This window comes from Chiloscyllium plagiosum, chromosome 39 (assembly GCF_004010195.1).
Source record: "Chiloscyllium plagiosum isolate BGI_BamShark_2017 chromosome 39, ASM401019v2, whole genome shotgun sequence".
Taxonomy (NCBI): domain Eukaryota; kingdom Metazoa; phylum Chordata; class Chondrichthyes; order Orectolobiformes; family Hemiscylliidae; genus Chiloscyllium; species Chiloscyllium plagiosum.
The window spans coordinates 18,343,025-18,359,337 of record NC_057748.1 but is presented as its reverse complement, the minus strand read 5'-3'; the positions used below and the strand labels follow the sequence as shown (position 1 = coordinate 18,359,337).

The window sequence follows — 16,313 nt, the reverse complement described above, 5'->3', positions numbered from 1 at the left end:
AAAGTCCTGAAAAAACATGATCTTAGACCCCTTGTAATTTAGGGCTTTTGGATCCTTCCCCTGGAGTCTGGAAGCCTCCATGACTCTCTCCTTATCCCGGTAATGATGGAACCGCACCAGGAAAGGACGAGGGTGTTGACCCAGACCCAACCTCGGTGCTGCGACCCGGTGAGCGCTCTCTATCTTCAATCCTCTCATGCCAGTCTCAAGTCAAGGGATTTTGGAAGCCAATCTTCAACAAATTCCGCAGGCCGCTCACCTTCCTTACCCTCGGGCAGACCGATGATCTGAATGTTTTTTTCTCCTGCCCCTGTTTTCAAGATCATCCACTTGGTCATGCAAATTACGAACCTGCGTCTTCAGGGCTTGGATGTCTTCCTTGAATGAACTGGCATCAGCTTCCACCACTGTGACCCTGTGCTCCACCTCATCCGTCCTCTTCTCCAGGTCTCCCAGCTGCTGCTCATGCTTCTGCAGCATGAGAGAGACTGGAGCCAGCTTCTCTTCAATCTGTTTCCCCAACATCTCGCGAGATTTCGAGAGCTGGTTCACCACGTCCTGGAGAGTAATCGGCTCCGAGGCTGCTGCAGGCTGAGCTGCAGACCAAGCCTCGGATGCTCCTCCTCCCTTTTTAGGCATTTCTGGACAGCTGAAAATACAGGTAAGTCAATTTTTAAATGTTTCTTAGGGCTCCACATTCTTTCCAACGCCCCAAGAAATCCTGATGACCTGGGTTGGGCAGGTTAAAGGATCATCCTGCTCCTGCTGCAATGCGAAGCTCTGCAGTGTGATCTTCTCAGATCGCCGCCATCTTAGATCCCCCCAGGTGTCTTTTAAATGTAATCGTGCCAGTCTCCACCACTTCCCCGGCACTGTCCTTCGTTGTATGCTATTTATTGTCACAACCAATGTTTTACCTTGCTTTCATAGTCATCTTTACTGGCTGGGAAACAGAGCATCTCTTCTCTATTTATTCTCTATCTTCTCTGTTCAATCTATAGCAACAGATGTTCAATAGCGTCAAAACAAGGTGTCCTTATGTAACTGATTCTTTACTACAGTCATAATATCTCTTTATTTGTGCAACTACTTCAACAATTGGATTGTAACAAACAATCACTTCTCAAGAGCACTCATTTGACAGGTATTTCAGAGTGCTTCTCAGAAGACGTTTCTGCTCTGCGAGCTCCTTTGTTACTGCACCTACTATTAGTCCTTAGTGCCTGCCTTAGCTGTACAAATGAGCCTCAGTTGCCCTTATAGTGTTTACTGATGAAAAGGTAACTGCTCGCACTGCAGTAAATCACTTAGAGACTACAATACCTTATTTAGAATTCAGTAGTCCACATAAGAAGGTTCAGTACCAAGTCTCGGCCAAGAGAGCAGTAGAGCCACACTCACCCATCAGGAACATGAAATAAAAGAGAGAGAATCTCATCTAGTATTTCCTGTCCCATTTCCAATCCAGTGACTTCCCTAGCTCGGGAATGTACATGTGTCAAGATGAATAGGATCAGATTCTTGTCATGATTCTGTTGAATACTGGATGTTCATTGTGTGGGAGAAAACACAAGGAATCCTGAGGTACAGATGGCTGCTGCTGTCTGTGGAACTAACTTCAGCCTTATAGTGTATACAGGGGAGGAATGGGATCTTCTCTACCGCAATTAATCAGCACGCGCACACACGCACAGATTATTTCAGCCCAACAGGTCCACATCAATGTTGGTGTTTCTCCCACCTGATAAATATATGTTCTGTTCCTTCCTCTCTCATTTGCTTATTTACTTTCTTAAATGCATCTAAGGTGCCTCAACTACTGAAGTTCCACATTCTAACTACATTATCCATAAAAATGTAGATTTCTTCTGACTTCATTATTGCATTTATTAACGGCTGTCTTATTTTTATTGCTTGTAGTTTTGTACTCATTCCACATGTGAAAACATCTTCTCTACATCTACTGTCTCAAAGTCCTTATAATTAAAAGCTTAAATCTTCCCTTGGCCTTCTCTTTTTTAGCATAACAGCCCTAGTCTGTCCAGTTTTGCCTGATTCATATATCTTCTCAACTCTGAGAGGGTGGCTTCCTTGGAAAATTGTTTTTCCCCTTCTTCAGGGGCAAATCCTTTTAATACTATGGAGACCAAAACCAAACACAGTGTAGTTTAATATGACCATCCTACTTTTCAATTATATCTCTGTAGAAAATATGGAATAAAAGTGAAAAAATAAAATGTAATTTTTTTTTCCCTAAAGAGCCCTCTGCTTGAACTAACCTTAAGCAAAGGTCTGATGGTTAATATTTAAAGCACATCCAAAGAGGAGTCATTTTCTACTTGAAACATTAAGTCTGTTTCTCTCTCCACAAATGCTGCCAGATCTGCTGAGTTTCTCTAGCACTTTGTTTTTATTTCAAGTTCCCAGCATCTGCAGTAGTTTGCTTTGTCATCCTTAAATTGTAGGTTTGTCCCTTAGAAGCAGTCCTATTTAAAGACACTGCATGAAGTTGGTATAATAGGGGATGAAGTTGAGTCAATGTGTTGGAAAGGCAACATGTGATGATGCATAAAGCAAATGGCGAAAAGTCAAGGCTGCCTTTACACATACGATGATTTCATGACCAATGGGAATGAAAGCTGCTAAAGGTCAATGCATGTTGCGGACGAGTGGGTGACAGTGATGATCTGAAAGCTCCTAACTTCAGTAGGGAATGTCATGCAACCTTCAAGCAATGCAAAACAAACGAGAGAAACACTTGCAAAAGTGTTTGTGTACAGTTGCATTTTAATTAGTTTGAAAATTGAAAAGGCCGGTTTAAAACTTACGTGTGAGGGAATTATTTGGAATTTTGTTCCAGAGCATGAGTTAAAGAGAGTGACTAAATGGGGAACTTAGCATAGCAAATAGCACATGAAAGAAAAAGTAATGGATGAATATGCTGGTGGGATGAGCTGAAGTAAATTGGATGAAGTTCATGTGGAGCATGAACACTGGCATGGATGTGTTAGGATAAATAGCCTGCTTCCCTTTGGTACATAGAGTCATAGAGATGTACAGCACGTAAACAGACCCTTCGGTCCAACTCGTCCATGCTGACCAGATATCCCAACCTAATCTAGTCCCATTTGCCAGCACTTGGCCCATATCCCACTAAACCCTTCCTATTCATAAACCCATCCAGATGCCTTTTATATGTTGCAATTGTACCAACCTCCACTACTTCCTCTGGCAGCCAATTCCATACACGCACCACCCTTTGCATGAAAATGTTGCCCCTTGGGTCCCTTTTATATCTTTCCCCTATTGCCCTAAACCAATGCCCTCTAGCTTTGGACTCCCCCACCCAAGGGAAAAGACTTTATCTATTTATCCTATCCATTCCCCCCATGATTTTATAAACCTCTATAAGGTCGTAATTCTCCTAACCTGCCTCCTGTGAAAATGTGTGACATGTAAAACCTTGCTGACATACTGTTGGAAAATCCTGAGACTTACTTGCTTTGTTGCAGATTCACAGGACCTCAAGCTGAGCTGTACCAGGCCGTCCTTGATGTACAGAAGTCCTGCCTAAGCCTCTGCATTCCTAGTATTAGTCTGGAAAATATCTACACTTTCATGCTGACCACACTTGGACAAAAGCTGAAAGACATAGGGATCCTGCAGAAGAACTCTAACCCGAATGATGCTTACAAGGTTAACACCAAGTACTGGCACATTTATAGCCTATAGGTTAAGCTCACTGAGTTTGTAAAATGTTAAATTGAAAAAGTTTTGCATGGAGGAGAGGGTAGCGTAGCAGTCATGTCACTGATGCAGTAATCCAAAGGTGCCAGGGTAATTCTCTGTGGACACTGGTTCAAATCTCACCACTGCAACTGTTGGAAATAAATAATAAACTTCTTCTCTTTAAGATGTAGCAATGTGTTTTACAATTAATAAAATATTTTTGAAATGTATTCAGTGTTTTGAAGCCAGCAAAGCTTAAGCAGAAATGTCAGCAGGATTGAGTTTCAACCTAGGAGCTCTGTTCCCTTCCCTTACTTTGACAATTAGACATGGTTTAGACATCATTTAATTGGTAACATTCCTGTCACTGAGTCCCGAGAGTTCACTGTAGGGCTTGAGCATGAACATCAAGGCTGATACTCCACTGCACTGCTGACGGACTACTGCACCGTCAGAGGTGCTGTTTTCCCGCTGAAACATGAAACCAAGGCCCTACATCGCTGGATGTAAAAGATCCCTTGGCACTATTTCAAGGAAGATCGGGGGAGTTGTCCCGTTAATTCCCTAAATCTACATCACAAATTTACACCATCCGATCATTATGATTTGCTGTTATGTGCGTTTGCTGAATGTCTTTTGACTGTCGTGCTTCCTTCCTTCCAATAACCAGGACTATTATTCAAATATATGTTATTAGCAGTAAAGCCCATTGAGACATTCAGATTTTGTGAAATAAAGATTGTATAAATGCAAGTTGTTCTTTTTCTTTTGCTATACCCATGCTGCATTTTGGGACTTGAGCATGTAACTACTGAGGGAGAGTTGCACTTTTAAAAGTGCCATCTATCAAATGATAAATTATAGCAAGGTTCTGTTTGTGGGGACACATAGAAGGGCAGGACCAACATTTATGCCACTAAGGGAATCTCCCTACATTCTTTTTAGAAAATTATAGCATATATTGGACAAAGAGATTTCCCTATTGCCATTGAGCAGAGTTCTGTTCTATCCCTGCAGGCTGCTGTGAATTATTGCCCGCACCATGTCGGACATTATCTAGGGATGGACGTCCACGACACGCCAGGCATCTCCCGGTCCATAGCCCTCCAGCCTGGGATGGTGGTGACAATTGAACCTGGTAAGAAACACTTGTCCGACAGTAAGTTTGAAAAACTGAGTCCTGCACATAAGGTCAGCGATTAGGTTGAACCCCTGACAACTAGTTTTTGCCTTGTGCTAAATTCGAACTGACGTTCTGACAATCATAGCCCATTATTTGGACATCTGACACACCCATTCACTTCAGGTAACAACCTTGGTGCATTTACTAACAAGAAAGCATACTTATCGAAATGTCTGCCAGTCTCTCTGTCAGACGTTTTCTATTTGTTAGTCTATAGGGTCGATTTAAAAATGTCCATGAACCACAACAAGCAGGACCTATGATCAAAGCTCCAGCAAAGTCTCCCAAAAGAATACCATTTTTCCAGCAAAATGTTAACTAATAATACCACTAAAATACTTTGTCCTTCCTCCTTCATTGGTGTCTTTGTGTGGCCTGAAGTAATTAGTTACATGTCAAATATATCTGTCACATCTGTTCTGATGATGCCATCTTTAACAGGGCTGTTCCCAACATGTCTTCCTTTTTCCTCAACTGAGGACTCTGCCCCACTGTGGTTGACCGAACCCGCTGCCATATCTGACCCATTTGCGCCATATCTGCCCTCGCCCCATTCCCCTCCATCACAGAACAACAACTTGTCCTTAATTTACATTCTACCAGCCTTTGCATTCAAAGAATCATCCTCCACCATTTCTGCCAGCTCCATTAGAATACCACAACCAAGCATTTATTCCCCTCCTCTCCCTTGGCAGTATTTTGTAAGGACCATTCCCCCCCTCCCCCATACCCTGGCCCATTCATCCTTTACTCTAAGCACATCTTCACTCCCCTGTGGCACCATACCATGCACTTGCCCTTTTACCTCTACCCCCCTCACTGTCCAAGGCCCAACACAAACCTCCTGGCGAAGCAGTGATTTGCTTGTACTTCTTTCACTCTTGACTACTGCATTCGCTGCTCAAAGTGCAGGCTTCTCGGCATTGACAAGATCAAACGCAGCCTAAGTGACCGCTTTGCAGGACACCTCAGCGCTGTCCATAAGATGATCCCAACCTTCCAGCTGCTTGCCATTTCAATATAGCATCTTGCTTTCATGCTAATATTTCCTCGGCATGCTGCATTGTTCCAGCATGCCATTTTCCGCTTAGGCACTTTACAGTCTTCTGAAATTAACATTGAGTTCAACAACTTCAGACCATGAACACTGACCTCTATATTGATTATACTCCCTTCTGCTCTCTCCCATCTTTCCCCCTCCCCCATTTCTTATCAATCGTCATGCTTTTAACACCTACCATGACACTTACTGTTCATCTATGTTTATCCTGTGATCCTATTAGCATTCCCTTTGCCTTTTGCTGTGGGCACCCTCACCATCATTTCCACTTACTCCTCCGCTTCCCTTTGTCAACAGCATAATTTTTGTGCCCCCTTCAGTTCTGAAGACAAGTCCTCTTATACTCGAAACATTATCTCTGTTTCTCTCTCTGTAGATTTCCCTAGCACTTTCTACATTGCCATTCCTTCACTGTTGCTGGATCAGAATCCTGGACCCCATTCCTAACAGCACTATAGATATCCTTACACCACATGGTTCAAGAAGGTGGCTCACTATAATTTTATCAAAGGTAATTAGGGATAAGCAGTAAGCATTGGTCTCGTCAGTGAGGTCCACATCCCACGAACGAATTAACGTAAGAGTATTAAAAAATACTTCGAGACAATGGTTACCTAAAGATGTTGTCCATACTAATCACCCCAGCCCTCATAAACAACTACTCAAATAAATATGATTGTAGATCAATTGGACCAGTCCGAAAGGTCACAGACCCTTTACCCCCTTTGCCTGTCATTCATTTTCAAACATCATCCACAAACATCAGGGATGATTATCGAATGTAAGCCTGTTACCCCATTTAGTTCTATAAAGACCTCCACATCTTCAGCCTCCTTACTTTAAACCACTTGACATCTTTGCCGACTTATGCTTAAGGCAATTATATCATAAGGAGGCTTTTTCTAGGCACCTTCTGAAACTTTTTCCCTGATATTTTGCCACCCTCCCCAAGTTTTAGCCTCTCTGCTTGAGGATGCTGACTGCAAATTGTTTGAATATCTTGATCTACAACTTAAAACTTCCAATGAAAGAAGTGCCAGAGTTAATCACTTTCTGCCTGTTTTATTTTCTTTTTTTCTCTCTCATTCTCACTCTCCCTTACTCACTTCACTCTCCCCCTTCTTCCTTTCTTTCAGGAAAACATCCACCTTTGCAAAAGTCACTTTGAAATTGGCACTTTGCTATGTAAGATGCTAACCCACAACATTTCATGTACTCTTGCTTATGCTATCATAAGTGGCCATTTTACTTCAAAGCTTGACCTTTACTACGCAACTGATAAATTTGCTTTTGGGATCTTTCATTCCACTACAGGAATCTACATCCCAGAACATGACACATCAGCTCCTTCAAGATTCCGAGGAATGGGAATTCGGATTGAGGATGACGTTTTGATAACAGAAGAAGGGCCAATTGTTCTGTCTGCAGATTGTCCCAAGGAATTACACGAATTAGAACAAATCTGGGCTGACCGTTAGCAAGCAGCCCTTGCGCTGATGCCTCCATAATTTATAATGAACTGCAGTAAGTGACAAGAAGAGTCCCAATTATTCCAGCATCTCCATTCAATGTCATAACTCTGCATGACATACAGTGATGCCAGCATATCACAGTATTTTATTCTGTCCAGATATGTAAAACCCGGAATAGTATTTATCTATCCTCCAGGACAGAAGATTGTACAATAAGATTCTGGAACAATACTTGAGAACTTTTTTTAACTAAAATGATGGGCAAAGATTGGCCGGTGAATCGCACCTGTGCTACACAGACACGGAATAACCAAGCACCTTGCCCCCGAGTGTGAGATGAAGACCCTTGGCCAAATTGGAATCTAAACATGGAACCTTTCCTCTCTGACTTCAGATTTCAGGAGATGATGGTTACTATGCGGCACATCCTAGATTCACACTCTGATATCAACTATAGCTAGGAACTCATTTGGCTCCCCTTTGAACATTTGGTGTTGATCGTCACAAGCCTTCAACTCCCTCCAAACTCTTTTCTGTAGAACAGAATTTTTTTTTATCGTAATCTCTCCCAAGTATTATCATGGCAAATGACAGGTAGTTTCTGACCTCAACTGTTTAAAACCCTGTGCTGGTGATGTGTGTAATTGAAAACCGCTATGGTGCTGAGCTGTACTGAGTGGAAATGTCTGTTTAAAGCTAGCAAAAAGATGTCATGTGCTGCTATCGGGTCATTAAATCTGGCTGTTGTACTACTGGACTAGAGAAATAAAAATCAATCAGGATTACCATTCTGGATCCAAGACTACTGTTCCCTCTAACGTCTGTTTGATGTCTGCAGCTGCTTGTTGCATTGAAGGGTCCATTTGAATTTAAGATGCATCTTAAAGAGAATGTTTCTTGTATGTGGCCTGTTTATTCTCTGCGCTGCATATTCCTGTGTTGCCATCTGTTGCTTGCATCCATGCTATAAATTTTGTGTTTGTGGTTAGTTCAGAAAGGTTGTGATATCTTTCTAAGTGAACAACTCTTCAGAAGCTACCATCTTGTGGTGAAGGGACAATCGGATTGGGTGCTAAAGGTCATTTGGGGTTTGACATTAAGGGGCTTCTGTCAGGAGATGAAGGATCTTCTTTTTAAATGCAGCTGTAGAAGCAATGTGGGTTATTGTCCATTGGTATCTATTTGTATACATATTCGAGAGTCCAAAATGTTTAAATGTGACTTAACATGCCTATGTGGTTTAACATGCCTATATGTCAATATATCGATCTAACATGCCATAATATAGTGTGTCAGTAATATTTTTCATTAAATAACTGACTCTTTAAGCAACCTTTCATTCCAGTAAATTAATAATCAAGATTAAAATTCTTAAGCAAGAAACACATCACTAATCTGTATATTATGATGTGGCCAATTGCATGAGTTCAGTGTTACCTGTGAGTAGTTCCTTTATAAGTTGTATTGACAGTTTATTAAAATAATGGCAGAAAACATTGAAAACAAAACTGGAACTAAATGTTTCACCTATATTTCTAATCAACCTGTTCGGGGTGTTATTATTCACATGAGGAGCAGGTGTGGCTTGAACCCAGGCCTCCCAGTTCAGGAGTAGGAACACTACCATTGTGTCACAAAAGGGCTCTTCAAAAAAAAATTGCACTTTTTTATGAAATGGAGATAAAGTCCTATTTGTTTCAAGTAAGTTTTTCCTCTCCCGATTCTTGTTTTCTCTCCATCTGTATCTAGGAGAATGGAGTGGTGACCAGCACCTTCAACTATGTTGCAGATGAAGCATGTGTGACAGCAGATATTAGGCAACTCTTTTATTTCTCCTTGCTCATCACAGGGATGTGTCTAGACTCTGTGGCCGCAACACACAGATTTTCCTCTCTGCAATAATAGTTTGAACTCTGCAAATGGAATCCTGCAACTTACATACTGTTCAGAACAATTCATTTGAATAGTACATCATCTCATCCCTCCCTTCTTGCTTTTCATCTCATCTTTGACTTTTCATTCTGAAATGTTATTCTTCTTCCTAGAGAAAATGCAGGAACATTGGAAATTGACAGCAACTGAAAAAGAGAAAAATGTTTGATGATTTGGGACTCATCAGAACATTTGAAACTCTGCTAAAGGTTCCCCTATGTTATCTGGTTTATTTCGTACTTTCATCCTGCAGGTGATTATTTTTCTCTGCACCTTAATGACAGTTGGCCAAATGTATGATGGAGAATGGTTCACCGTTACCATACCTGAAGACTCCTGAGCATTGCAGGAGATTGTTCTGTGTGGTGTTCTGCATGTGCCTTCATGTGCAGCACCCCATTGCATAGTGCATAAGACTGCTCTATGTTTATCATTTGATCACTTTATTAATTACTGTGTAATCTCAGGTTATTAAATAGATGTTGCATCACAGAAAGGGGTCATATCTTTCTCAGCCAGGGTACATCAGAGAAAACAATTCTGTACACGAACAATATGTGCTTTAATAGGGTTCCTTTTGTTCTCCTTACACTTAGGAGACTTTTGTTTGCATCCTTTTCAAAACAAAAAGCATTTTTGTTGTTAATTCAATCTTAATTGATGCCTAGCAGTCCTAATTTGCATTTTATAAGTCAGAATGAGGCCATATGAGCTGTTTTAAAATCATTTTTAAATCAACTTTCTTGGGCATATATTATGACATACTTCCATAGCGAGTGGGAATTGAACCTTCTTGCCCCAGAGGTAGAGTCACTGCTGCTGCAACACATGAGCAAATGCTGTCCAATTAGTTCCACTTCTACGACTTAAAGTATCCAAAAAATTTCAGTATGTGTTACCAAAATGACCTCCAAAAGTACAAACTGATCCTTCATACAAGGTGGATATATATTGTATATGTACTGTGTCACTTTTATGATGTTGTGGGGAATGGATACACTGGAAATTCGTTTCAGTGACTGGACAGTGTGAAACTTGCACTGCCTACAGGAAAAGCAATGTATCAAGGCAGTATCAAAGGGCTTATACATGACTGGCCAGTGATCTCTTCCACAAATTGCACAATTCAGTCCTGGCTTTAGTTTTGTTGTGTCAGATTAGTAAATAAAATGCAAGCGTCGATGATACACATTAACCACCAATGGACAATGCAAAATTTTATTAGCGTTTTCAACAGCAGTGTATTTGATGAAGAATTGTGACACACTAACCATATTCATTTGCAATAGTTAAACAGATGGAATTTTCTTTCTGAACTCAATCTGTTCCTAGGAGTGGCAACACTGCATTGTCCATTCATAGTTGCCTCGGGGGAATTCAGTGTCAGGCCAGACTAGATTAGTGAATTACAAAACAAAATACTGCAGCTCCTGGAAAAGTGATATAAAAACAGAAAACGCTGGAAATATTCAGCTCATGAGGCAGCATCAGAGACTCCTCCAGATTATTGTTGCAAATGCAAATTAGTTCTATTTTATACCATTTCTAGTCTTTGCCACATGAATTAGCAACAGGAGTAGGTCATACAATCCTTCACGTCTGCTCTGCCATTCAAAAAAGTATTGACTGTATTAAACTCCATTTTCTGATTATCTACATGCCCCTTGTTGGGGTACATGGAACATTCCTTGTTCCTGTCCTACTCCGGTCTCCACCTTCAACTTTTTCTCTGGTACATCAATGACTTTTCTCCCTTGTTTGGAATTCTATTTCGCTTCCTATTTCCACCCTGTTCTCACCTTCACCTGGTCCATCTCTGATTCCTCCCTTCCCTTCCATGACATCTCTGTTTCCATTTCTAGGGAAAGGCTCGCCACCAATATCGATGACAAACCCAACAACTCCCACAATTTCCTTGACTACACATCCTCATAGCCTGCTTCCTGGAAAAGCTCTTTCCATTCTCCCAGTTCTTACATCTCTGTTGCATCTGTTCCAATGATGCCAGTTTCGACAAGGGCCTCCAAAATGTCTACCTTCTTCCTCAACTAAAGATTCCCCACCTCTGTGGTTGACAGGATCCTCAGTTGCATCTGACCCATCTTCCGCACTTCAGCCCTCACCCCTTTCTTCCCTCCCACAACAATGATAGGATTCCCCTTCCTCCTCACCTACCGTCCATTAGCATCCACATCCAAAGGAACACTGACCACCATTTCCACCACCTCCAGCACGATGTCACCACTAGACACATATTTCCCCGTCCCTATCATCACCCTTCTGCAGAAACCATTCCCTCCAGGTCTACTCCTCCATTCCCCACACCCCAATGGCACGTTCCTTTGCAATCACACAAGTTATAACACCTGTCTATATTTCCTCCCTCCTCACTATCCACAGTCCTAGACGCACTTCCCAAGTGAAGCAGCAATTTGTCCGCACTTCACTTAGATCTTCTCTACTATATTTGCTGCTCACGGTGAGGTCTCCTGGGAGATGAAGTACAGACTGGGCAACCACTTTGCAGAACGTTGTGTTTGCAAGAGTGACCCTGAGCTTCCGGTTCCCTGCCGTTTCAACACACTATTGCGTTTCCTGGCCACCATCTTTGTCTCAGGCTTGCTGCAGGGCTCCAGCAAAGTTAAGCAGGAGCTGGAAATAACAACACCTCATTTTCCGGGCTTGAGCGCCTTCTATGTGTTTACCCTAACCCCCGCACACCAGATTTTATCATCACATGGGCTGCTACCACTCCCATCAGCAGCCAACCAGTCTCCCATTCCTTTATCTGCCCACTGTTTTTCTCTCTGGGCTCCATCATCTATTGTTTTGTCCTTTCTCCTCCTCTCACCCCTTCTTTAGCACATATAATTGTTCCCCAGTTACCATCAGTTCTAAAGGAACAGGTTTTTGTTTCATGTGATATGGCATTGCTGGCAAAGCCTATATTTGTTGCCCATCTACGACTGCCCTTGAACTGAATGGATTTCTATGACCTTTTGACCAATGGGTTATTCCATCATAATCAATGGGCTATAGAACCTTACCTCTTCACCATTTTCCCCTCCCTGGATTCTGCTCACTCTCTCAGGCTTAATATGTATTTAAAGGAAAGCAATGGCATAATGTCACTGGTTTAGTAATCCAGAGGGCCAGTGACATTATTCAAATTCTATCATAGCAGAGCAGCTAGTAGAATTTAAGTTCAAATAATAAATCTGGAATTAAAAACTGCCACCCCCACCTGGTCCAGTTTATACAAGACTCCAAACCCACAGCAATATGGCCGACACCGAAATGGCCTAACAAGCCAACTAGAAAAGACAAGGAATGAAACTGGTCAGATCACTGGCATTAACTTAAGCAGAGGAAATGATAATGCACCCAGTACAGTTCATCCTGCAAAGCCCTCCTTACTAACATCTTTAACCTTGTGCCAAAATAGGTAGGAGAAAGTGAGGTCTGCAGATGCTGGAGATCAGAGCTGAAAATGTGTTGCTGGAAAAGCGCAGCAGGTCAGGCAGCATCCAGGGAACAGGAGAATCGACGTTTCGGGCATAAGCCCTGAAGAAGGGCTTATGCCCGAAACGTCGATTCTCCTGTTCCCTGGATGCTGCCTGACCTGCTGCGCTTTTCCAGCAACACATTTTCAGCCAAAATAGGTAGGGTTGACTCACAGACTAGTCCAGTAGTACCCTGATATAGTTGTACTTGCTTGATCATACCTTACATACAACATCCCATCTATCACCATGGTAAATATGGCCTATCCCACCCTTACGTTATACCCTACCCGTGGCAATATAGTGATATACAATTAGAGTCAAAGAGTCCTACAGCATGGAGACAGGTTCTTTTGCCCAAACTGATCCATGCTGACCAAAATGTCCATCTATGCTAACTCCATTTCCCTGCATTTGGCCCCTAGCCTTCTAAACCTTTCCTATCCCGGTATTTGTCCAAATGCCTTTTAAATGATATTAATGTACCCACCTCAACTACTTCTACTGGCATCTCATTCCATATGCGTATTACCCTCTGTGTAAAAAACGTTGCCCCTCAGGTTCCCTTTCATTCTTTCCTCTCTGACTTTAAACTGATGCCCTCTAGTTCTCGATTCCGCAACCCTGGGAAAAAGATTGAGAACATTCACCCTGGCCATACCTCTCATGATCTTATCCATTCTATAAGGTCCCCCTCAGTCTCCTACATTTTAAAGAAAAAGTCCTGGCTTGTCCAACCTCTCCCTACAATTCAGACCATTGAGTCCAGGCAATATCCTTGTAAATTTCTTCTGCACTCTTTCCAGTTTAATAACAAGTGACCAAAATTGAACACAACACTCCAAGTGCGGCCTCACCAATGTCTTGCATAACTGCAACATAACTTCCCAACTTCTTTACTCAGTGCCCTGACTGGAGAAGGCCAGTGTGCCAAAAGCCTTCTTCACTGCCCTGTCTATTTGTGACTCCACTTTCAGAGAACTGTAAACCTGAACTCCAAGATCCCTCTGTTCCACTACACTCCTTAAGGCCCTACCATTCAGCATGAAACTGATACCTTGATTTGATTTTCCAAAATGCAAGTCCTCACACTTATCTATATTAAACTCCATTTGCCATTTCTCGGCCCACTTCCCCAGCTGATCAAGGTCCTGCAGCAATTTCTGATAGCCTTCCTCACTGTTCACAATATCGCCTGTTTTAGTGTCATCAGCAAACTTACTAATCATGCTTTGTACTTTCTCATCCAAATCATTGATGTAGGTAACAAACAGTAATGGGCCCAGCACCGACCCATGATGCACTCCATTAGTCACCGGCCTCGAGTTGAACAAGCATCCTTCCACTATTACCCACTGCTTCCTACCATCAAGCCAATTGTGTATCAATTTTGCTAGCTCGCCCTGGATTCCATGCAATCTCAGAGCAGCGTACCATGTGGAACCTTATCAAATGCTTACTGAAATCCGTTTAAACTATGTCTACCCCCTGCCCTCATCAACCCTTCTAGTCACTTCATCAAAGAACTCTTAACAAATTTGTGAGGCCTGATCTCCCACTCACAAAGCCATGCTGACTACTACTAATCAAACCCTGTCTTTCCAAATGCATGTACATCTTATCCCTCAGAATCTTCTCAAGTAACTGACCCACTATGGATGTTAAGTTAAGGTCTATAATTCTTTGCAGCCTTTCTTCAATAAGGGCACAACATTTGCTACCCTCCAGTCTTCTGGGATCTCAACCGTGGCTAACGATGATGTAAAAATATCAGGCAGGGCCCCCCAATGTTTTCTCTAGTCTCTTTCACTGTTCTTGGATATATCTGGTCAGGTCCAGGAGATTTATCCACTTTCATACATTCTAATACAACCAACACTTCCTCTACTGTGATATGAACTGTGCCCAAGATATCACTATTAACTTGCCCAAGTTCCCAAGTCTTTGTGTCTTTCTCCATGGTAAACACAGAGGAGAAATATTCATTGAGAACCTAACCCATCTCCTGTAGGTCTACACATACATATCCACTTTGGTCCTTGAGGGTGCCTATTCTGTCTATAATTATTCTTTTTCCTTTAATATACTTAAAGAATCTTTTTGGATTCACTCTAATCTCCTAAGCCAAGGCTATCTTGTGCCTCCTTTCACCCTCCTGATTTCTTTCATCAGTAAACTCTTGTATTCCCTGTGTACCTCCAGGTATTCCCTTGATCTCAGCCAGACCTCCTTTTTCTGGTCAAAGCCTCAATATATCTTGTCATTCAGGGTTCCCTATTTCTGCCAACCTTGCCTTTCACTCTCACAGAACATATGGACCTTGAACTCTACCTATCTCACTTTTAAAGGCCGCCTACTTGCCAGAGGTCCCTTTGTCTGCAAACAACCTATTCCAATCAGCCTCTGCAAGCTCCTGTCTAATTCCATCATATTTGGCCCTGCCCTAATTTAGAATTTGAACCCGTGGACCAGTTTTGTCCCTCTACATAATTATTTCAAAATTAATGGAACAATGGTCACTGGTCCCAAAGTGCTCTCCCACTGTCACCTCTGTCACCTGTTCTGCCCTATTTCCTAAGAGTGGGTCAAGCTTTGCCCTTTCCCGAGTAGGACCCTTTATATACTGCGTGAGGAAACTTTCCTGAACGCACTTAACAAATTCCATTCCATCTAAGTCCTTAACACTCTGGCAGTCCCAGTCTGTTAGGAAAATTAAAATCCCCTACTATGACAACCCTATTGCTCCTATAAGCCTCCCAGTCTCCCTGCATATTTGTTCCTCTAATTCCTATTGACTATTTGGGGGCCTATAGTACAACCCCAATAACATCACCATCCCCTTTTTACCTCTTAGCTCCATCCACAAAGTCTTACTGGATGGTCCTTAAGTTATTTCATCTGATTACACCTGTGATACTCACTTTAATCAAAAATGCAACTTCCCTCTCCCCTCCTTCTACCACCTTTATCCTGCCTAAAGCACCTGTACCCTGGCACATTAAGCTGCCAGTCCTGTCCCTCCCTTAAACATGTTTCTGTAATGGATCTAGGTTTGCTCACTGAGCTGCAAAGTTCATTTTCAGACATTTCATCACCATACTAGGTAACATCTTCAGTGAGCCTCCGAATGAAGCACTGGTGGTGTAGCCTGCTTTCTATTTATATGTTTGGGTTTCCTTGAGTTGGTGATGTCATTTCCTGTGGTTTCGCCGCCTACTTGCGGAGCGATTCAGAGAGCACCTTTGGGCCACCCGGACGAACCAACCCAACCACCCTGTAGCACAGCATTTCAACTCCCCCTCCCACTCCACCGAGGATATGCAGGTCATTGGACTCATCCACCGCCAAACCACAACAACGCCACGGTCGGAGGAGGAGCGTCTTATCTTCCGACTGGGAACACTCCAACCACAGGGGATGAACTTGGACCTCAC

At 42.4% G+C, this 16,313-nt stretch overlaps 1 protein-coding gene across 2 annotated transcripts in view; it reads left to right on the top strand.

Moving 5' to 3' along the window:
- xpnpep3 (X-prolyl aminopeptidase 3, mitochondrial) overlaps positions 1-8,239 on the top strand; it is a 40,481-nt gene extending 32,242 nt beyond the window's left edge. Inside the window, exons 8-10 of one of the 2 annotated variants that reach the window (XM_043679910.1) lie at positions 3,513-3,696; positions 4,747-4,867; positions 7,287-8,239. In XM_043679910.1, the coding sequence (XP_043535845.1) occupies positions 3,513-3,696; positions 4,747-4,867; positions 7,287-7,450 (469 nt within the window). In that variant the 3' untranslated portion in view covers positions 7,451-8,239. Of the gene's footprint in view, positions 1-3,512; positions 3,697-4,746; positions 4,868-7,108; positions 7,193-7,286 lie in introns of those variants that run through there. The other variant, XM_043679911.1, reaches the window with a different exon arrangement.
- Positions 8,240-16,313: the final 8,074 nt, after the last annotated feature.